The following is a 22,517-nucleotide window of genomic DNA, read 5'->3' on the forward strand; positions in this document are numbered from 1 at the left end:
TCACAACCTCGCCAGGCATCAAGGACAATGTCTGGATCATTACGGAAACATTAGGCATCCAGGAAGAATTCATTTTAAACTTCATCGAAATTTGAGTGCACACAGTTGGTCAAAGTACAAAAGTGCACACAGCTCAAGAAATAAAAACGGAGCCAACGCACCAGGTCCACGACATCAATAAGCTAGCTAATGCCAAACTGTTTGTATTAAGGACATCAATAATAAGCCATCGCATGTCTCGACAAGGCAAACATCACACAACAAAACCTATTTGTTACAAACCTTTCAGCAAAAACATTATACACCACAATGGTAAAATACTCCAGACTGTTGAAGATGCTCCAGGCCAGCATAGCTAACTAGAACTTAATCCACTGCAACATCACAAATAAAAGCATGTCCCGCTGGCCGGTTCAAGTGTCCAGATCCACATCATATCTTCATGGGGAGAACAACAACATACGCGCTGCTCCGTCGCCTCTGACTGCCACCAGTTGAACAAGCTCACCTTGTCACCTGCACGACAACACTACCAAATAAAAGATTCACCTTCACATGAGGCAACTGGATAAGCATAAGCAAAGATGGTAAACTGAAAATAGCAGGATAGTAGCAAAAGAAAAAAAGACGAGAAGAATATCACTTGCAATCCATATCAGCCAATTATCATGCAAATGAGTAGAAATATAGTTGTAATTTAGAACATCCGAGGTGAAAATAAAGGAAGTCATATGAAGCGTTAAAACAAGCAGTGCAGGTACCAGCTTTGAGGAAGTTATATATTACACAAAAAATATCATAGCTATCAGCTCAGGTGTTAATATATGTGATGGGTTTCAGAAGCTTGATCAAGAACTGGATAACGTTGGAGAACAATGAACTTGTCCTGATCTAATCTACAGAACTGACAAAAAGTAATAGGTATGATTGATGCCAAGATGCTACAAACAAACCTGCCTAGCTCTGTTTTCATGTATCATTTTTGGACTGTACCAACACAGAAATATGAGTTGCTCAAATAACACGATCCCACAGGAGACAGATATTGCTCGTCATATTCTTAGCAAACATCATGTCAAGGAATTCATATGATGACAACTACTAGAAGACACAAAAAAAAATCATGGTGGTGTTTCAATGTTACAAACAGACCATCATCTTCCTCCCAGAACTGAGCTACAACACTGCAACCTGTAACATCTGCCCAACATGCGACAAGAAAGAACCGATTTTTCAGTGGAATAGGGAATACCTTGAGCATCTGGAGAAGGGGGTCAGGCAGAGCAGGTTGCCGACATCAACGCCGGTGGGCACGAGTAGCAAGACCCCATCAGAAGTGATACTCATTAATGGTAACTACGGTTATTCTAAATTTGGATCTCAATTAAAATTTGTAACCCAAATATTAAAAACTGCAATTCTTCAATAAAGCTGGACATCATGGGCTAATTTGTGGGCATATTTATCAGAAGAAAATGACATATGCCACATATCTAAACTCAACCAAATAGAAAAACATGATGATGACCATTCTTCATAGAAAGATCCAGAGAAGCAACCGATGGCCTCCCTGGTGTGGTCTACGAATAGTAATACATAAAACAAAACAAGATGCACTGTTAGGTACTACTGCTACTAGTACTCCTACATCAGGAGATAAACGATTGATTGCAGAGACTATTAAGAAACCTTTAATCACAAACTACATTCTCTTCTTATTGGTTTACTTATTAGGCCTGATCTAACTATACAGTGATATTCACAACCAAATGAATGTCTCCAGGTACATACCCAACTGCTTAGAAATCCCACAATCAATTTTAAAATGGCAGCATCAAAATTGAACATCACAAAGCTATATAAGAATGCACTAGTCTAAAAGGAAAACCATATGCATCTCAGCTAGCATAAGAATGCATCCCTAGAAAGGAAACAAAGGCTAGGCATAAACAAATATTTCATCTCTGATAAGCACTTCCACAAACACGTCCGGTTTGTTGTACCAACCAAAGCAAACCAGCCAGAAGTGAGAAGTAAGAAGGGAGGTCATAACCTGCAACCTGAAGCAAAGCACGATGTTAAGGCAAGGAAGGAGACAAATCAGACAGCCAGCTTGAGTCATTCCCTCACGCATTGTACCAGAAGGCGATGACCATAGGACGCCCTTTTCGGAAAATTCATGTCCTTTCTTTTTGTGTGCCGCCATTCTCTTCCTTGGCGTGGACCACATCGGACAGCTCCTAGAGTCCAGCTGCAACCATAGCTCCCATGCTCCCTGCTGCCGCCACCATCTTTCTCCTGGTGTCAAGTGGCAGGCAGCAAAGAAGCTCCAAGAGGGCATCACCCTGGAACTCGGTCCTCATCGCCTTGGCCGAGTCAAACGACCGAGGAAGGGCCTTAACACATGTACCACAGCTCCTATATGTCGCCTGAAAAATTCAAAAGTGAAAGATGATAAGAGGATTTTTGAAAATATGATCTGCATGGTACTGAAACAAACTCTAGACTTATAAGGATTTTTTTTCGAGAAAACGCAAGAGATTTTGCGTTTCATTTCATTGAATAGAAAGAAGACATCAAGGGTACAACCTCCAGAAGGAGGGACACACACACGACCTTCCTCACCAAAGACTGCAACTTGGTAAGGAGGTGCCCTCGACTACAGACCACAGCGACATTAGGCCTCGCCTAGCCTTGCCTACCATGGTTTTAAAGGCGGCCAGGCGTCCCAAGGCGATGGGGGTGCGCCTGGACGCATAGGCGCTCAAGGCGCGTTGCAAGGCGACGCCTTCGGTCGAACGCTCGAAGCGAAGCGAAGGACAGGGCTCCGGCCCAGTATACTCAAAGGCAAAAAAGAATTATCCCTGCCCAACCGGCCCAACGAGATGGGGCTGGACGAGCAAGGACGCAGCTCAACCTCGACCTCTCTGTCCCCCACCGAGAGAAGAGGAGGCCATCCGAGATGGGGCAAGGAGGAGGAGGAGGAGGAGGCCGGGCGGAGAGGCAGCCACCACGGCGCCCGGACGCGCTCGCCGGCGGTGCTGCAGACTCCTAGGACGCCGGTGTCCGTGAAGGGGAGGGTGCTGGCCGGAGAAGGGGAGGCCGGCGGAGGAGGATGGAGGACGAGATCTCTCTCAATCGATTCGATTCTTGACTGGTCTGTTCCCCTCTCTCTCTCCCCTCTGTTTCCCCTCTCTCTGGCCCCCAATTTCTCGCCAATTTCTGAGTTCTCGCCATGGTTCCCGCTCGCCTCCTTTGCTTCCGCTTGACTTGTCCATGGCGTCCAAAATGGGCCAGAGCGACGCTTTCCCCGCCTAAGCGACGACTTGGACGCCTCAAAGGGCGAATCTGGACGCCTTAGACAAGATCCTAAGGCGAGCACGACGCCTTGCCATCTCCGGGCGCTCGGACGCTTAAGCGTCGCTTAGGCGACGCCTAGGCGACGCCTTTAAAACCATGTTGCCTACAACCAAGAATGGTGAGGCATCGAGACTTGAAACAACAAGGTAGCGACACTGTTGCCAGGCACCTCGAGGGACAATTGCAGCTCCAAGACTGCCCAGGCCAACGTACCTCGCACCCATCGTGTGCCAACAGAGTCGTCAAGTGGGAGGCAGGGCCTAGCTGGAACTGGTGTAGCAATCATCGGGGAAGTACCAGGCAAATGTTGAAGTAGTCTATGCTGGAGACACGCATCACCAACGTCCAGCTGCAGCAACAAGTACTCCACTTCAACATTTGCAGGGCCATCAAGAGGGGAACAGTGCTGCCGCCGCTGCCCGGTCCAGCAGGCCGGACCTAGGGTTTTCCCGATGCTCGAGGAGGAAGTCTGGTCAGGGTCATGCCAACACCTCGAAGAGGTAACGGCAACCTCGAGCGTCGCCGTTGACAGCACAGGTTGTCGCCGCGCGGGGATTTCGCCCTGACCCATGAACAAGGAGCATTGATGATGCAGGGGCAGATCGGAGGTGGTGAAGGAGGTCGCTGGAGTAGACCGTCACTCGGGGAAGCCTAGAAACGTCGCAGGAGAAGGGGCACCGGCCAGCGCAGATGCTGCCGCGCCAGCCCGCAGCTGCCGTCGCCGGGATCCGTCGGGGCAGACTAGAGTAGCCATCGCCCAAAAGGTTTGATGCTCACACGCATGTCATCCTCCACCAGCGACAGCCGGGGGGATGGGTGGAAGGGGATTGGATCGAAGGGGGTGCATGGCCATGGCCCACCCGACCCAGGTCAGGCCCAGATCGAGAGAAGCAACCGATGGCCTCCCTAGTGTGGTCTACGAATAGTAATACATAAACCACAACAAGATGCTCTGTTAGGTACTACTCCTACTAGTACTCCTACATCAGGAGATAAACGATTGATTGCAGAGACTATTAAGACTAGCCACAATGGGAGTATCATAGGTAGTATCATGCATGCCATGTAGGCAAAAATCTTATGTGGCACATCAATTAATGAGGAGAGAGGTGAGAGTAGTATCATAGGTAGATACAGTATCATAGCACGTAAAACTAGAAATTTTAGTGGCAAACACATCATGTACACATATTTGCATTGAGATTCTACAAAACATTAAATAGGATGTCACTATGATACTAATTCATGATACTATGCATTGGAGGTGTTGTATCATAAACTAGTATCATATGTATGATACTAGTCTATGATACTTCCCATTGTGACTAGTCTAAGTAACCTTTAATCACAAACTACATTCTCTTTTTACGGGTCTACTTATTAGGGCTAATCTAACTATAGAGTGACCTAGATAATCAAAGATCAAAACTACACAGTACCAACCAGTGGTATTCACAACCAAATGAATGTCTCCCGGTACAGACCCATCTGCTTGGAAATCCCACAATCAATTTTAAAATGGCAGCATCAAAATTGAACATCACAGAGCTATATAAGAATGCACAAGTCTAAAAGGAAAACCATATGCATCTCAGCTAGCATAAACAATTTCATCTCTGATAAGCAGTTTAAGCACTTCCACATTGTACTGACCAAAGCAAACCAGCGAGAAGTGAGAAGTAAGGAGGAGGTCATAACCTGCGAGCTGAAGCAGAGCATGCTGTTGAGACAAGGAGACAAATCGGACAGCCAGATCAAGTCATTCCCTCACGCATTGTACCAGCAGGTGATGAAAATAGGGACGCCCTTTTCGACAAAATCATGTCCTTTCTTTTCATGTGCCGCCATTCTCTTCCTTGGCATCGACCACCTCGGACAGCTCCTAGCGTCCAGCTGCCACCATAGCTCCCATGCTCCCTGCGGCCACCACCATCTTTCTCCCGGTGTCTAGTGGCAGGCAGCAAAGAAGCTCTAAGAGGCCATCAGCATGGACCTCGGTCCTCAGCACCTTGGCCAAGTCAAACGACCGAGGAAGGGCCTCAACACATGTACCACAGCTCCTATGTCGCCTGAAAAATTCAAAAGTGAAAGGTGATAAGAGGATCTCTGAAAATATGATCTGCATAGTACTGAAACAAACTCTAGACTTATAAGGATCTTATATCTCTCAAGGAAATTATTTAACTTACAAGAAAGAACATGACAACGGTACATAATTGATTTTTTTATAGCAACAGCAACCTCTTCAACTACTACAAATGGTATATGTATCACGCTTAACAGGTTTAGTGACAGATCGTATATATGTGGAAAAGAAGAACTACCTCTATAGACTAAAAAGGCCGGAGTGGTCCAAATGCTTAGTTTCTGTTAACTGGAAACTCAGCCATGGCGTGACTGTGGGGTGTCCACTCAGCCTTTGATCCTCTCCAACTGCACATATACAAGTAAGAATCATAAATTATTGGGATAATCTTCAATGGTATATGTAACTGAAAATGCTCCCCAACCTTTATGAAATTTAGACCACATGTCCATGTCTAGAAGGGAAATCGTACACATCTAAATAAGCATTTGCTAATTAATTAGATAAGCAAGGAGAAAGACCATTCAATTCGCAGATTTAATATTGTCAACCTGGTGTAGTGCTTGCAAACTCAAAACAGAAAACAAGCTTATTAGCCATTTTCTCCTTTCGTCTCAACATTTAATAAAAGTTGCAAGAATCCCAAATTCAAAAAGGACGAAATGCAAATATTAGAGAACAGTGGAAAGGAGGCTTTGTGAGCTTTAAATGTACAAATGTAAAATCTAACAGCACATGAAGATCTATGGTTCATTCTTTGCTCGAACTTAAGGCCCACAAAGACATACAGAAAAAACCAATCCTTAAACAGTTACTTAGTTTATTTCGGCACGAGAATATCAGTAAGATCCTCTTGTGAAACAATGACAATTGTACCTTCATCACTCGACTGCAACTCTAGCAAATTCACAAAAAAAATGGAAAAATCACAGTAAGGGCAATAGCCGTGGATATGCTTACTTCAAAAATGGAGTTCACACTTCCACAGCTAGCCATTTCATGCACCAAGTAAGATCATTGCATGGCAGGAACGCAGCAGAATTGTTTCTGTTTGGACTTCTATTCTAGAATCTGGAATACACGCATCTCTAGAGAACTCTCCTTGCCAAGTGAACGACCATGATATCAAAACAAATAAGATGCTACTAAATAGTATACTATTGCAGACAACGACCTTCTACAATGTTTCAAGGCTGAAGTTCAGAGTATAATATAAAAATACAAGGGGGCTGATTCCAATCCAATTCCAAATGGGAGAAGAAAACCCAACTGAAATTGCAGACAACTACCTTCTACAATGTTTGAAATTGCAGATAACAGTTTATAGGTGAATATATCACAAAGATCAAAATTGATCAATGGACACAACATAACTCGATGATGCATAAGACAGTTCATTTAAAGAAAAAAGCTATGATAATTCCAGAACTGTATTGCCACAATATAATGAAACTACCAAGCATGATAAACAGAAGTTCCTTTTTTAAAAGAATCCTGTTATACAACAATGCAAATATTATCATGTCCATTGCCTAGAACATCAGAAAATTATAATCATGACGTTCAATAGGTGATCTGATATACATAAATGTGCTTTGCATTAATCGTCACCAACAAAATGTATTAACGTTCACCATCCTTGGCCTTTTATAAAAATAAAATTTGAGTTATCGTCCGTAATAATATGTTAGTTTCTATCCATATTAACTGAAGCAGATAATTAAACCATGATCACTTGTTAAGAAATATCCAACTTTAGTTTCAAGCTTGGTCTACTTTAGTTTCAAGCTTTTATCAGTTCATCCTAATGAGTAAAGCTATAAATGCATCATTTGGTTCCTACAGTATGAATTTCCTACAGCTAGTTCTGAAAACACTAATACAACTTAATGGATGGTCCATGCTACGACACCAACTGGTACTATTTAGCAGCCTGGCAAGTTACTGCAATTTGATAGGACAGGAAGACCAATTCAGGAGAACGGCATGCTTTAACAAAATTAATCGTTCTACAATACATGTAAGAAAAACCAAGAAGGCCACAAACCGAGAACAATATACAGATTGTGATGAACATATTCGAGAAAAAAATGGACCTTTGGGTGGCGAGGTTGACAATCTCCTGAAGGGCAGCGCCGAGGCCGCCTCGATGGACATTGGGGAAGCCATCTTGACCTCCTGCTCGGTCGCGCCCATTTCCTCCCTGTCGTCGCTCCTCACTGTACACAAGTGTTAAACACATCTAGTATCATCTACAAATCATGATGTGGGTGCACAACAGCTGAGATGACAAAAAAATAGCAAAATTGATCCAGCAGCTATACCAATGAGTGAGACAGTTCCAGAAATGATTTTACCTGCTCTTGTGGAGTTGAGACAGTTCCAGTGGCACTGTGGTTGTACGTAAAGAGGCTCTAACACCCATTGCAGATGAGCATCGACATGGCTGCCTTTGTCTCAGCGTTGCACCTAGGCAGATCACATACGCATGACTAGTTTCAGATCTAAGGCAAGTAAATGCATCAGTCAACTAGCAGAGATGCAAATGCCAGCCGGAAGTAATTCTTCCATTATCAAGAAGCAAACTAGCTAGTATACTGCATGTGTTATACTATTCACATATTATAGGCCATACCAATAAATATATCATCTCCATGTAGGGTAACCTTTGCAACGCATTTGTACATGCATCTCTTATGCACATGTACAAAAGAGATGAATTATATATATAATCTCGTTTTGCTGTATCAGAACATCTCTGCACCTATCAAACAGTTACTATATTTACCTGCAGATCTAATTGGTCAGACCTGCAGCATGTCTGTGCTTCTGCGATCTCTTGGGTGTCAGCGGGACAAAAGACAGGGCATCAAAAACACCCTGAACCATACCAATGTTAACCAATCTAGCATCAAGGAACATGACTCACAGGGCTTCTATTCTGGCATTTCCATTTAGTACTAGTTAAGATCATTTGCACGCATTTCATCAGAATTTGATGCACAGGTAATCCCGTAAGATTTGAATCCATTCAAAATAAGAGAAAAGCAGGTAATCCCGTAAGATTTGAATCCATTCAAAATAAGAGAAAATTGCCGTACTAGTAGTAAGTACTCCCTCTGTTTGGGATTGTAAGGCCAACGGACCATTTTGCAAAAACCAAGGTAAAGTTTTACTGGTTGCAATGGCTATTCAATTGCACCGAGCGTTTCAGCAAATTGCTGTGTCAACTGAAAGGGCACCAAATCAACTCCTTGACATACACAAACCTGTAACCATACAGGTGACTTTTAAGAAAACTGTATACTACAGGTCCGGTGAATGGCTTAGACGATCAGTACTAAAGCACAACAAGTTCAACTGCTTCCATATACAAAATTGAACTGAATTTTAAACAAACAGGAACAAAACAGAAGAGTAAGCAAGAATCTTGATCAGCATCTTTTTTCTAAAGAAAACACCATGTGCTACTGAACTCTAAAGAGGACAGGAGAAACACTAAACCGAGCTCAAGCTATATTCAGAGATAAGGGACATAATTTGTGCGCTAACTGAAGGAAAGAAGTGCTCACGCATAACACTGAACAAATGAAAATTGACGGGCAACCATTCCGTGTAGGTATGGGACTCCCATCGATTGATCTTAATTCTCCACTACTCCAACTTTTGGCAGAGTACTAGTTTATTTGCTAGCTCAAAGCTCAAATCCCATCATGCCATATGTCCATGCAAGTTAATTAAAAAGACACACCGCTGAGCTGGGAAACAACAAGACACTTCACACACAATTCATAAAACAGGCCTGATGTGTTCATGGTGCAGGGAAACCAGAGCTGGAGGAGACCTGACGATGACGACGCTGAGGGCATGTGTTTGAGCGGCCGGCGCACTTCTGCGTGAGCTATCTCCACCGATTTATCCAGGACTCCTCCTCCGGTTGGTAAAAAAGGAAACGATTTTTTCAGTCAAATTTGGGAAGAAGAGTTGGAGTTAAATTGGAGAGCAGGTATGGGCACAACACATACTTAGAGCTCGGATGGCGACCAGAGTTGGCTGGGGAGAATGCTCCAAAACAACTATCTGGGCATGCATGCTCTCCTTCATCAACACATAACTGGAGCCTATAAAATTGAACAATAATTAGGCATCAAGCTACCAACTTGATACACTAGTCCATTCAGGGAAACTAAATCAAGCTCCTTGTGACGATGTTGTCTTGGTGTTGCTTCAAGGTCTGAAGAATGCTCCAAAACAATTGTCTGGGCATGCATCCTCTCCTATAACTGCAACCTATAAAATTTGAACAATAATTAGCCAACAAGCTACCAACTTTTTATATACTACTAGTTCATCCAATGAGTGAAACAGAATCACACAATGTTGACAACATAACCATGACACTCTTTTCAAACAGGATCATAATAAATTTTGATTTAACCCACTGAAGGCAAATGGTTAATATCATCTTAAACAATAGTTTGACATCAAAAGGGAACATTGATGGAAATGCAGACAAGGTGAACATTGATGGGAGTGCAGACAAGGCGAACACGTTGGTTGACTAGAAGTTGAACACATGAACCACCATGATTCCACGTCGTGCATATATGAACCCTACAAATAATTAATATGGGGTTTTGGTTCGGCATACCTGGAGGTACGGCAATGTCCTGGAGCAGGGCGTGCAGCATGGCAGCCTCACCCCGCAGCAGGCGCCAGCGATGGAACTGACCAGGGAGAAGGGTACGGGCAGCACTGTCGCATCTTGTTGGTCTGGGCGGCGGGGAGGCCCGAGCAGGAGGGTGCATGGCGAGGTGGTGACGCGGGCCAGAGTGCAGTTGTACGTGGTCGCCAGCCGCTCATCTCCTCCCTCTAAACCTCTCTATCTCAGGCTTCAACTCCCTCGTGCACCTACGCATGGGTGGCAGCCGGTGGAGCATGGTCCAGCCGGTCACTTGTGCTACGTCACCACCACATGTTGGCAGGCTGCCATGCTTCCTAGTAGACTATTAGACATGTATATCTTAGATATATGAGACCTGAAAAGAAAATGAAAAAACATTAGAGGCATTACATATGAGGAGTTAACAGAAAGACTAATAATCCATCTTTGCCCCTTCAGAACTTTTCGACAGATCAAATCAGCGAGACAAATGACAGGGCATCAAGAACACCCTGTTACCCTGAACCATATTGATGTTCACCAATCTAGCATGAAGGTATATAGACTTAATTCACGGAGCTTAGGCGATCAGTACTAAAGCACAACAAGTTGAACTGCTTGCATATACAAAACTAAACTGAATTTTAAACAAACAGCAACAAAACACAGGAGTAAACAAGAATCTTGATCAGCATCTTTTTTCTAAAGAAAACACCATGTGCTACTAAACTCTAAATAGGACAGGAGAAACACTAAACCGAGCTCAAGCAATATTCAGAGATTAGGGACATAATTTCAGCGCTAACTGAAGGAAAGAAGTGCTCGCGCACAACACTGAACAAATTAAAATTGAACGTGCAACCATTCCATGTAGGTATGGGACTCCCATGGATTGATCTTAATTCTCCACCACTCCAACTTTTGGTAGAGTACTAGTTTATTTGCTAGCTCAAAGCTCAAATCCCATCATGCCATTTGTCCATGCAAGTTAATTAAAAAGACACACCGCTGAGCAGGGAAACAACAAGACACTGACACACAATTCATAATCCCTGATTCTAAAACGGGCCTGATGCGTTCGTGGTGCAGGGAACCCAGAGCTGGAGGAGACCTGATGACAACGTCGCTGAGGGCATGTGTTTGAGCGCCTGGCGTACTACTGAGTGAGCTATCTCCACGGATTTATCCGGGACTCCTCCTCCGGCTAGTAAAAAAAGAAACGATTTGTTCTGTCAAATTCGGGAAGAAGAGTTGGAGTTGAACTGGGAGAGCAGGTACGGGGAAAACGCATACCTAGAGCTCGGACGGCGACCAGAGTTGGCCGGGGAGAAGGAGCAGAACCCATGCTGCGCCGACGAAGGGCATGGGTGTGGTGGCCCGCCGAGGAATGCGATGTTGTCTCGGAGCTGCTTGTGACATTGTTGTCTTGATGCTTCTTCAAGGTCAGAAGAATTAATACTCCCAAACACTTATGTGGGCATTCATGCTCTCCTTCATCAACGCATAACTGCAGCCTATAAAATTGAACGATAATTAGGCATCAAGCTACCAACTTGATACACTAGTTCAGTCAGGGAAACCAAATCACACGATGTTTGACAATATAGCCATGGCAATCTTTCATAATAAATTTTGATTTAACCCACAGAAGGCATCACTTAATCTATACTTGGATATCAACAGGAAGATAAACCTTGTCAGGAAACTGATTTCCAATTTCGACCAGATTATTATTGTTAGGATTTGGGGAAACATTTGATGGGGAAGCAGACAAGGTGAACATGAACCGACTTGATTCCACATCGCGTATATATTAATCCCCAAATCGTTAGATTCACTGACCCAAATCAGAACAACCCTCGAAAAAATGCAGTGCTTAATCTTGTTGAACTGGTGGGTGTGGGTGGGGGGGAAGAGGATTAGGTCTCTGGTTTTGGTTGGTCGTACCTGGACTTACGGCGACGTCCCGGGGCAGGGCGTGCGTGGTGAGGGAGGGCGTGCAGCATGGCGATGGCGGGGTCATCCCGGCAGCAGGCGCCGGCGGAGTGCTCCTCCCGCGCCGGCAGATGAGGTCGACGGAGGGCATGGGGAGACGAGGCGAGGCGGCGGCGCAGGTTTGATTGGCCACAGCTTCCAGCTCCGGCAGGCGACGTCGACGGAGGGCTTGGGGGAGGCGGCGGCGCAGGTTTGATTGGCTCCAGCTCCTTGGGCGTGATGGTGAGTGAGCCTGTAACCACGCGAGGCTATAATTCATTCGCTTCACGCGAGGCGTCGGTTCCCTTAATTAATTAGATGATTTTTTGAGTTTCGATGTCAACAAATCGTGAGAGGTAACTAACGAGTAGGCTTCACGCGAGTTTGTTGTTTTTGCTGGCCGTGATATCTCCAAAACCCGAGCCTATAAAATACCACTCCTAAGTTGGTTATGGTGATAAGGTTGGCGTCCTATTTCTAGGTTGTAAATTTGACAAATATAATACAAAACATATATTACAAAACATGTATCTCGTTAAAAAGTTTAGATGTTCTACTTCTTAATGATACAATTTATGTGTTGCATATTTATATTATTCCGGACCCCCCTCTCTCTCTCCCTCGCGTCGCCCCTCCAGGCGACCGAGGGGGAACCCTAAATCGCGCGCCGCCAGTGCTGCGGTCTACGCTCTTCGGCCGTGTGGACGGTGAAGGGGCGGCGGGTGCATGCCTGGTGCGGAGGTCGCCTCGTCGGGCCTTCGGCATCAGATCTGGACGGGTGTTGTTCCTCCCTGTGGTGCTCCTCCCACCTCCCTGGCCCTAGACTCCCTCTGGTGGTTTGGTGAGGTTGTTCGGCAGTGGGCTCTAAACCGGGGGAAACCCTTGGCTGACGATGGCGGCCACGAGGTCGACGACGCTGGCGACGGCACCGTGCTCCTTCTTGAAGGTGACATCGAGGTTGTATCCCCTCCCTCCCTGCTCTTCCTATATCGGGTAAAAGCCCAAATTAAACTTCGGTTTGGACGGCGGCGGAGCTCTGGTGGCGTTCCCTCGATGGGGGCACCGTTCGGAGATAGATGATATGGGTGGATGAGCTCGCCGGCGATTGGTAGGCGGTGTCTGCGCCTGCTCCTGGCAGCTTGGTTTCGTGTGTTGTGGTGTGTGTTGCATGTGGCGGTGATGTTCGCGGGTGGCGGCGCCGGCGAGGAGAGTGCTTGTAGTCCTTCTCCCTGACAGTGACTTCCGATATCCATGCGTGCTCAGGGAGAGCGGTCTACCTCAGATAGGTCTGGCGTCTTTCGATCCGGGACGTGAAAGCAAGGAGCTTTCTGTGGAGGTAGAAGTGGATGGTTCTTGGGTTTTTGCGTGGCCTCAGGAGTTCTCAATGGTGGTCCTCTTCACCAACTTCGGTGCCTCTTCAGTCAGATCGCAAGGTTAGACAACGGACACGAAACTCAAGCTGTGTTTCTTTTCATTCTTGTATGCTTGTTGTTTTTCGTCTCCTGGTATATAGTTGTTTTTTAGGTAGGGCTACGACCTTTTGTTTTGAAGATAACACATTCCTACAATCTACAAAGTATATTACTGTCATAAGAGATATGTGCGATAACGTTGTGACAAGTGTTCGCACATGTGATAGTGAGAGTGGTACCTTTCTAATTATACGATATGACTATATATATATCAAGGATCAGCCATGAGCCCATACATGTTTTTCTTAATGATGAATGAGGCAACCAACGATATACTTGGTGTATGCTCTTTGATGATGATTTGGTAATAGTGGATCATACTAGAGTTGGAGTAAATAGGTAGTTCGAACTATATGGAGGCATACTTTGGAATCAAAGGGTTTATATTTAGTACGACCAAGACCAAGTACTTGCGATGTGATTTTTAGTGGTGTTAAGATAGTGGAATATGGAGATGTTAGTTTACATGGACAAATAGTGCCTAAGAGGGACATATTCCAAGGATCAATGTTGCAAAGCATTGGTGATATCGATGATGATGTTTGCCACATGATCAAGATGGGATGGATGAAGAGGCGATAAGCATCTAGCATCCTATGTGACAAGAAGGTTCCACAAAAGGTAAAAAATAAGTTTTGTTAGGTTGACAATCAAACAAGCAATGCTATGAGGAGCACAATCTTAGCCCACTAAAACACAACACATCCAGCAAATGAGTGTTGCATAGATGCACATGCTATAGTGGATGTGTAGCCATACATGAAAGGATCGGATTAGGAATGATGTAATATGGGGTAGGCTAGGGGTGGCACTAGTCGAAGATAAGCTAATCTTACACCGACTAAGGAATTCTAACGAGTATGGAAGATACAAGAAGGGGTAGAGCACTGCCAAAGTTTACATGGGCGGGGCGGTAAAAATAGACTTCATGAATAAGAATGTCCTAAAGTTTTTAGATCGATAGGACCGCATGTAAATCAGTAATCCATATGTCGAAATCTTAGTTTACCTGTGTTTTTTATCTCTCATTGTTTTGGTTTCATTTTGTTTGGGTCAAGTTTCATATCTAGTCTACCCAAACTTGCTTTGGAATAATGCTTTGATCTTGTTGTTGTATGCTATAAATTACTACTCCCTCTAATCCATAATATGTTATGGATCAGAGAGACTATTTTTTTCTAAAGTAGATGTTCCTACAAGTAAAATAAAAAAAACATTGATGCATGGATTTTGTTCGCCCCGTCGGCACCCATCAAGGGTTGGTATTGCTTCGTCAAAATAGACGTGACGACGGAGTGGATTAGCCTTGAAAGTTGCTAGGACAATATTAATGGGAGGGGGTGTTGGCGCATTGTACGCATGAGTTGAAGTAGACTTGATTCACGTTGGGTCGTTGTTGGGTGTGACGACGTGGCTGGAGACTCGTTGGTGCCAATTGTTTGGCGTGCTTATGAAAAAGAATATTTTAAAACTTGCCATACATGTGAAACTTTTTGAAAATTCCTTTTTTGAAAAGCTTGCAACTAGGGTTGCATTTTAAATCAAAAGTTTCCTCCTTGAATAGAATGAATAGATAGATGCTTTGGCATTGTTGGCTTGGTATGGTGACTAGTGCTAGTATACATATGCATGTTACTAGCTATGGTCAGACCACGTCGTGCATGGGTTCCATAGGAAGAAACACACGACTAGTCATAGCATAATGGCTATATCATGTGCATGGTTTCTCACAATCATGTTTTCCAAGTCCAGTTTCCAGCTAGATAAGAGTAAAACAATCATGGTCGACATAGATAAAAGGCACAAGTCATTTTGACTTTTTCCCGCTCATTTTAGATGCCTATGTGTGGCACTATTTTGTGGCCCCTTGTTTTCATTTTTATGCTTGAAATGATAGGTTTTAACTATAATTTTATGTGTCGTCTCGTCATTGCGATGGTTTCCTAGGAGTTCCAGGTACCTGGAGATTCTCCATTAATGTTTTTTTTTCGAACCTTAACTTGTGAAATCTTAGAGGCATTCAAAAGCTCGTTCGAAGGGTTTCCCGGACTTAAAATTTATTAGGATATCAGAATAAAGAATGTATATGTCTGTCTAGGTCGCACCTACAAACGCTTAAGCACTGCCTATAGGCGCCACTAGGCGGATGCCAACCACCTTGCTTACGCCTAGTGCTTTTTCCAACCTTGCTCCCCACTCACGGGCAGTGGCGGACTCGGGAGTTTTGGTTTGTCGAGCGAACATTTTTGGGGAAATTCTTTTAACACACAAATGCATAGACATCATAGGGTAAACAGTACACAAAATATTCAAATTTCTTGATGAACAAAATACAACTTTGAGGAACATGAAAAAACACAAAATACTTAAAACCTACTAACATGGACTATTGCTACGTGTGGACCCATTGGCAACAAAAATTAGTACCCTCAAAGTCGAAACAAGACCCACTACACTTGAATAAAGGAAAAACATGTGTAAATCTTAACACAATTGTAAAAGTAGCTGATAATTAAGATTGCATTGTACCACTAATTTGTGGTAGTAGAAGGAGCACGAACTTGTCGAGGTAGATGTCCTCGACAGTTCTTCAAAGCATGAAACTTAACAAAAAAAAAAAGTATATATGATCGAGACATCTGGCACGTGCCTAATTTCTGAAATGTCGGAAACCTTGTGATTATGAAGTTGAGATTGTGCATGTAGCGGAGGCGTGTAGGCACCACAGTAGCCAATGGGCAGAGAGCCACGACCGCCGACCGACAAGACGAGACCGCGCCAGTCGAGGCTACAAGTTCGGGATGGCGAGTCCACCGGTTGCGAAGAAGAGCAAGTACATAGTGGCAGGTATTTTGGAATTGAAATTGCACTTCAAAATTGAAATTGGGTGTGCAATTTGTGGAGAAGAAAAATACAAGCATACATACATGGAATCTAGGCGTGTAGAGCTACGTAGTATATGTGAGCATTTGTGTACGCTGCAACACGAGCGGGAAACAGAATTCCAAAGCATGCAGAGCTACGTAAACAAGCGGAAACAGCAAACTGTCGTAATTAATATTGTAAAGCCACAAGAGCAATTTAAAATCAACCACTGTCCGAAGAAAATGTGGGCCGTGACGTGATCCAAATCAAAAGTTTTTTTTTAACAGGAAAGGTCCCGAAGGACCTACGGCTTCATTTCTTCAGCGGTGGAGTACATTTTACAGATAAGGCCTAAAGGAAGCAAGCAAATTACAAGCTGGCCCTTACAACTTGCACTGAGGACCCTAGAATAAAACAAGGAAAAGCGATCAGGTCCAGCTCCTTCTTCACCGCGACGAAGCTCGCCGGAGTCAACCTCTACGCCGCCGGGGACGGGACCACTTGGGTCACGGAGGTGGGAGCCAACTCCGACGAACCGGAGAGCCTCCGAGTCGGCACGAACGCTTGACGGGGTTCTTTGCTGCCTTGAGGACAGCATGTCGCCGTCACACGAGGGTGGAGGGGCCGCCTTTCAGCCGTGAAATACGGCGACAATGGCGCGGTGATAATCCTCCGATGGAGGGGCTTCCTTTCAGCCATATGATACGGCGACAACGGCGCCGTGAAGTACCTCCGAGTAGAAGTCGGCGAGCTTCCATGCTGCAAATGCGGGAGCCAACCACGAGCAGCAAGTAGCCAACCCTCTTCTCTCTCACCACCATGATGAACAGAGAGGAGGAGGCCACCGCTGCATCGCCAACTACCTGATCCGAGAGAAATGGCTTTATTTACGGAGATCTTCATCTCCCTCCGCCGCCACACCTTTGGCTCCGACCGCCGGAGCTCAGTGAGGTCGAGAAAGAAGACGATGTAGTGCCGGATCCAGCCGATGGGATCCGCCACCTCTATCTGGCATGCACGCCATATGCCACTAAGGACCATAACCTAATCCTAGTACTACTGCTATGTACTCCGACGCCTTCTCCTCTCCATCTCCGGCTGGCTATTCCAGCGGAGAGGAGGAAGGAGCCGCGCGTGCTTGCCTACTTTTGAGACGCGCGCTGCGTGTTTTGTGAAGAATCAATGCGAAAGAGTCGTGGGCCGGGGTTGGCCAGTCGGTGGCGAGGAAATACTAAAAGCCAAGGAACGAGGAAGATTGGATGGAATGCGATCCGATCTTGGTTTGGTTTTTGGTTTGGCAGACTGGTTCGTGGGAGGGAGCGATCGCTTACGTACGGTACGGACGTGCGCGTACGCAATCTGATGCTTCCGTATAATTTGTTTTGCTGGACCGATACGAAAAAGTTGTACTCAATCAGTCAATCCTTGCTTTCCCGGGAGCAAAAAGAAAGAAAGAAAAAAAGAGTCAATCCTTGATTTGGCAACGAGCGGCCGGGTGGACTTGTTTTGGGGAGTGGACTGACTTTTCGGCATGTCGTGGCTCGCGTGATTCTCCGCGACGTCTTTTGCATTCCCAAAGGAAACAATTACTGCGCGCGGTCACGGCCGCCGCGCTATACGCGTGGCCGTCGTCGTCGCTCCTCCGCCCTGGACTCCCGCGCCTCATCGCCCTCCTCCCGCTGTTCCCGCTCCTCGTCGCCGCGCCCCTGGCCTTCCCCTCCTCCGCCATCGTCCGGGGCCTCGCCGCCTTCTTCCTGGCCTGGCTAGGCACCTTCAAGCTCGCCCTCCTCGCCGTCGGCCGCGGCCCGCTCGACCCCGCCCTTCCCGTGCTGCCGTTCCTCTTCACCGCCTTGCTCCCCGTCAAGCTCGCCCCAGCATCATCCAACAAGGCCAAGCCGGTGTCCCTCGTTTCTTGCGCGGTGAAGGTGGCCGTCGTAGCCGCCGTGGTCCGGCTGTACCAGCTCAACCACCGCCTGCACCTCTACGCGCGCCTAGCCCTGTACGGCGTCCACACCTACTGCTTCCTGGACCTCCTCCTCCCCTGCATCGCGGCCGCCGCCGCCGCGCTCGGCATGGAGGCGGAGCCGCAGTTCGACCGGCCGTACCTGGCGTCCTCGCTGCGGGACTTCTGGGGCCGCCGGTGGAACCTCATGGTTTCTGCCATCCTCCGGCCGTCCGTCTACGACCCCGTCCGCGCGCTCGCCGGGGTCCCCGCCGCCGTCCTGGCCACCTTCGCCGTATCCGCGCTCATGCACGAGGCCATGGTGTACTACCTCAGCCTGCAGTGGCGGTCCGACGGCATGATGGCTGCCTTCTTCCTGCTCCACGGCGTTTGCTGCGTTCTCGAGGGGTGGTGCGCGCGGCGGTGGGCGGCGCGTGGGTGGCCGGCGCCGCCGCGGCCCGTGGCGACGGTGCTGGTAGGGCTCTTCGTCACGGCCACGTCGTTCTGGCTCTTCTTCCCGGCGCTTTGCAAGGACGGAGTTGAGGAGAAGCTGCTGCAGGAGTGGGCTGCGGTGGCCGCCTTCTTCCAGGACGCCGGCGGGAAGATACCATGGTACGGTCAACTTAATTAGTAGCTAAGGAAAAGTACAACCTAGTGAAAGGTGTACTACCCTGTTGGCACTTGACACATCAAATCTAATTAACTCTGAAAAGGTTAGTGGACAAAATCAAAATTAAGGAGCATGTTGGCATGTCCGTTAGAAGTTACGCTATGCCATGTGCCAATTTGTACCCTTTGTACGATCCTCATTGTTCCCGTTGCCATTGTGTAGGGTGATTATCACGCCATAAATTAAAGAATGTTGCTGAGCCTCACTTGGGAATTAGATTCCCTAGCTCCGGGTTCACAGTGTTTGCTCCTGTTTTTGTTTGCTTTGAGAATTTTTTTTGGCTGGTGGGAATACCCACAGCAATTTCCTGGCGCCGCTGTTGGTTCACACCCGTCCAATCGAATTGTTTTGGGCCGTCGGATTTACTACTCTGTCCACTTTTGCCTCAAATGATGCTTTCGCTTCTACTCGCAGTAAAAAAAAACTCCCACTTTTGTTTCTATATAGCAAAAAAAAAAAGGTTCGTCCGTAAAATAAAAGAAATAGACGCCGTGCCGGAGACCTCGCCGGATATCTCATAGCAAAAAATTGTGTTATTGTAGTAAAACCGAGCGCATCAGGGACATCATCGGACACATCCCGAGAGACCTGGCTGGAGGCTCTCACTAGAGACCTCATAGCAACTATTTTGTACAACTGTAGCAAAAAACATAGAATAGTTGTAGCAAAACTGATTTCACCGGAGACTCTCACCGGAAACCTCGTAACAAGAATTTTGTACTATTATAGCAAAAACATAAAACAATTGTAGCAAAACCATTTTTGCCGGAGATATCCGCCAGAGACATCATAGCAAATAATTTATACTTACATTAGCAAAAACTGAACACAACTGTAGCAAAACATATGTACAATTGTAGCGTCACACTTATAATGATGATGTCCTTGCAGCGTCTAAGGTAGGAGATGGAGTGCCCAACACCGTGGTGGCGCCTGGCTTTGCAACAGGAACTCCACCCCCGCCACAACTGTGTTGCCATAAGGGCGCGAACGAGGACGTCTCGGCCTTGCAGAACATAAAGCAGTTGTATAAGCGGTGGCAGTATAAGTAATTTTGACTGACTAATAAGGGTACTAATAAAACGGATGAAAAAATTAGGAAGAAACCTTACTTCCTTTATTAGTAGGTATAGATATAGATATAGATGTCATGGCACATGAAAATAAAATAGTAGTATTTTATTGAGTTATATAAGTTGATACAAATCCACAAATTGTTGCCAAACTAAAGTAGTCTTTAAATAAACAAATAAAATTAGCCTTTAAGAAACTAGAACTAGTTATTTCCAATGACAAATGTATCATTGAGTTTTATAACTGCCATATATATGCACAACTGTGACCCCTTTGATCTGGCCCATCTTCCGACCTTGGTCAGAACCATTGAGTGATGTTTGAAGTCGCTAAATTGCGCCATCAAGTGGAACCTTGGTCTTGGCAAACAGATATAGGTCATTCTTCCGACCGACGGCGAGGCCCATTTGCTCTGTCATGTCAAGCTCTTACGGCTTAACCCCATGGGGAAGCTCCCGGTCGAAGTGGTAGAGAAGAGCCGCGAGGGCGAGCTCCATGATAGGCTGGGCAAATAACATTCCAGGACATATCCTTCGGCCTGCCCCGAAAGGTGTGTACTCGAAGTTGGTTCCCTTGAAATCGACGGAGCCGGACTCAAACCGCTCTGGCTTGAACTCCTCGGCGGCGTCCCAATACTTGGGGTCTCTACAGATTGCCCATGTGTTCACGAATACAGTGGTTCCTTTGGGAACATCATACCCTAGGACTTTGGATGTCTCGGTGGACTCGCGCGGGAGAAGCAAGGGCACAGACGGATGCAACCTAAGTGTCTCCTTGATGACGAGTCTCAAGTACTTGAGGTCTGCCAAGTCATCCTCGGTGACGTTTGGCTTACCTTTGATATTTTCTCGTACTTCGGCTTGTGCTTTCCTCATCACGTTGGGGTTCCTCATGAGCTCCGACATGGCCCATTGGAGCGTTGTCGCGGATGTCTCGCTCAGCACTAAACAGGTCCTACACAAAGGCAGACTCAAACAAACAAAAAATTAGGAAGATGAAAGAAAAACAAAGGGACATATATCAAAAAAACATATATCCACGTGTGTGTGTGCTGTAAAAGTTATTGGTATGGTATACTTACGACGATAAGAGATTTGATGGATCCCATGGTAAAAGGCACGTCGTGGCTACCTTCCTTGTGTATCCTGAGGAGAACGTCTAGTAGGTCCTCTTTCTCCTCGTCCTTCACATTTTAAAGGTAGCACTCAAGCAATTTACTTTGAAATGGCGGAGAAATACCATGTAGTAGGTAGGTATGGTGGACACAAATGGCATAGTGGTTGGCTCAAGTATTTTGGATGCATGAGAAGTATTCCCTCTCGATACAAGGTTTAGGCTAGCAAGGCTATTTGAAACAAACACAAGGATGAAGCGGTGCAGCAAAACTCACATAAAAGACATATTGTAAACATTATAAGACTCTACACCGTCTTCCTTGTTGTTCAAACTCAATACTAGAAATTATCTAGACCTTAGAGAGACCAAATATGCAAACCAAATTTTAGCGTGCTCTATGTATTTCTTCATTAATAGGTGCAAAGTATATGATGCAAGAGCTTAAACATGAGCACAACAATTGCCAAGTATCACATTATCCAAGACATTATAGCAAATTACTACATGTATCATTTTTCAATTCCAACCATATAACAATTTAACGAAGAAGAAACTTCGCCATGAATATTATGAGTAAAGCCTAAGGACATACTTGTCCATATGCAACAGCGGAGCGTGTCTCTCTCCCACACAATGAATGCTAGATGGCATTCCGGAATTGGGAGCCACGTGCCGGCACCACACTAGAGAAGAAGTCTCGACACGCAGGTACTTAGCACGAAGGAGGTCAGCCCATAGTCATTCTGCATTTTGGTAAAGTTTCTAAATCCACTTGAGCTTGAGCACTATATTCATGGATTTGGTGTTCAGGATCCCCAGGCCGCCGAACCCCTTAGGTCTACACACGATCACCCAGTCTACCATGTGGTATTTTCGCTTGCTCCCAGTTCCTTTTCAAAAAAGTAGAAGCGCGGTTTGTCCATGGCCTTGTTGGTGGTGTCATGCAATATGTAAAGGCTCATGGGAGGCGCACGAGGCGCATCCGCCGGCGCGAGGTCCATGGAAGCCGCTGCAGGATGTCCACCACGAGGTCCGTCGGGATGATGTCCATCGCCACCGCGCGCGGCGGCTCGCGATCGATCAGGTGTTCCCAGTTGCCACCGCGTCACGTCCGCGATCCACCTGATTCGTTCTGCGAGATCACGTGCGCTGGCTGCTGTACCCACCAGGCGCAGATGCGTGCCGAAATCAATAATCGACGACGCGACCCGAAGGCCGAAGCGACGACCTCTCCCGACTCGTCTGTTCGCCCCGCGCGTACCAACACGTCTGTTGGCTCCAGCAAACAGGGAAGT

The 22,517-nt window shown here is 46.0% G+C and overlaps 3 protein-coding genes across 9 annotated transcripts; 1 reads left to right on the plus strand and 2 right to left on the minus strand.

Moving 5' to 3' along the window:
* Positions 1–169: 169 nt before the first annotated feature.
* On the minus strand, positions 170–12,399 carry LOC127331272 (uncharacterized). 7 transcript variants are annotated; one of them, XM_071825882.1, is made up of 12 exons: positions 12,057–12,395; positions 11,403–11,623; positions 11,221–11,313; positions 10,098–10,485; positions 9,472–9,736; positions 9,291–9,377; positions 7,804–7,915; positions 7,543–7,665; positions 5,685–5,793; positions 5,059–5,429; positions 2,140–2,429; positions 170–2,060 (listed from the first exon to the last, which is right to left on the minus strand). In XM_071825882.1, the coding sequence occupies exons 5-9, from the start codon at positions 9,548–9,550 to the stop codon at positions 5,721–5,723; spliced, it is 474 nt and encodes a 157-aa protein (XP_071681983.1). In that variant the 5' UTR covers positions 9,551–9,736; positions 10,098–10,485; positions 11,221–11,313; positions 11,403–11,623; positions 12,057–12,395; the 3' UTR covers positions 170–2,060; positions 2,140–2,429; positions 5,059–5,429; positions 5,685–5,720. The 7 variants fall into 7 exon arrangements, 6 of the variants coding, with proteins under 6 accessions (XP_071681983.1, XP_071681987.1, XP_071681986.1 ...); XM_071825886.1 differs by having other exon boundaries at positions 170–516; positions 2,054–2,429; XM_071825885.1 differs by having other exon boundaries at positions 170–529; positions 2,054–2,429.
* A 410-nt stretch (positions 12,400–12,809) lies between these two features.
* On the plus strand, positions 12,810–19,282 carry LOC127328227 (acyl-CoA--sterol O-acyltransferase 1-like). Its single transcript, XM_071825246.1, has 2 exons — positions 12,810–13,076; positions 17,839–19,282. Exons 1-2 carry the CDS (start codon positions 12,810–12,812, stop codon positions 18,991–18,993), a joined length of 1,422 nt encoding a protein of 473 aa, XP_071681347.1. The 3' UTR covers positions 18,994–19,282.
* Positions 19,283–20,534: 1,252 nt separating this feature from the next.
* LOC127331276 (ent-isokaurene C2/C3-hydroxylase-like) lies at positions 20,535–21,041 on the minus strand. Its single transcript, XM_051357384.2, has one exon. It carries the CDS (start codon positions 21,009–21,011, stop codon positions 20,535–20,537), a length of 477 nt encoding a protein of 158 aa, XP_051213344.2. The 5' UTR covers positions 21,012–21,041.
* Positions 21,042–22,517: the final 1,476 nt, after the last annotated feature.

This window comes from Lolium perenne, chromosome 2, assembly GCF_019359855.2.
Source record: "Lolium perenne isolate Kyuss_39 chromosome 2, Kyuss_2.0, whole genome shotgun sequence".
Taxonomy (NCBI): Eukaryota; Viridiplantae; Streptophyta; class Magnoliopsida; order Poales; family Poaceae; genus Lolium; species Lolium perenne.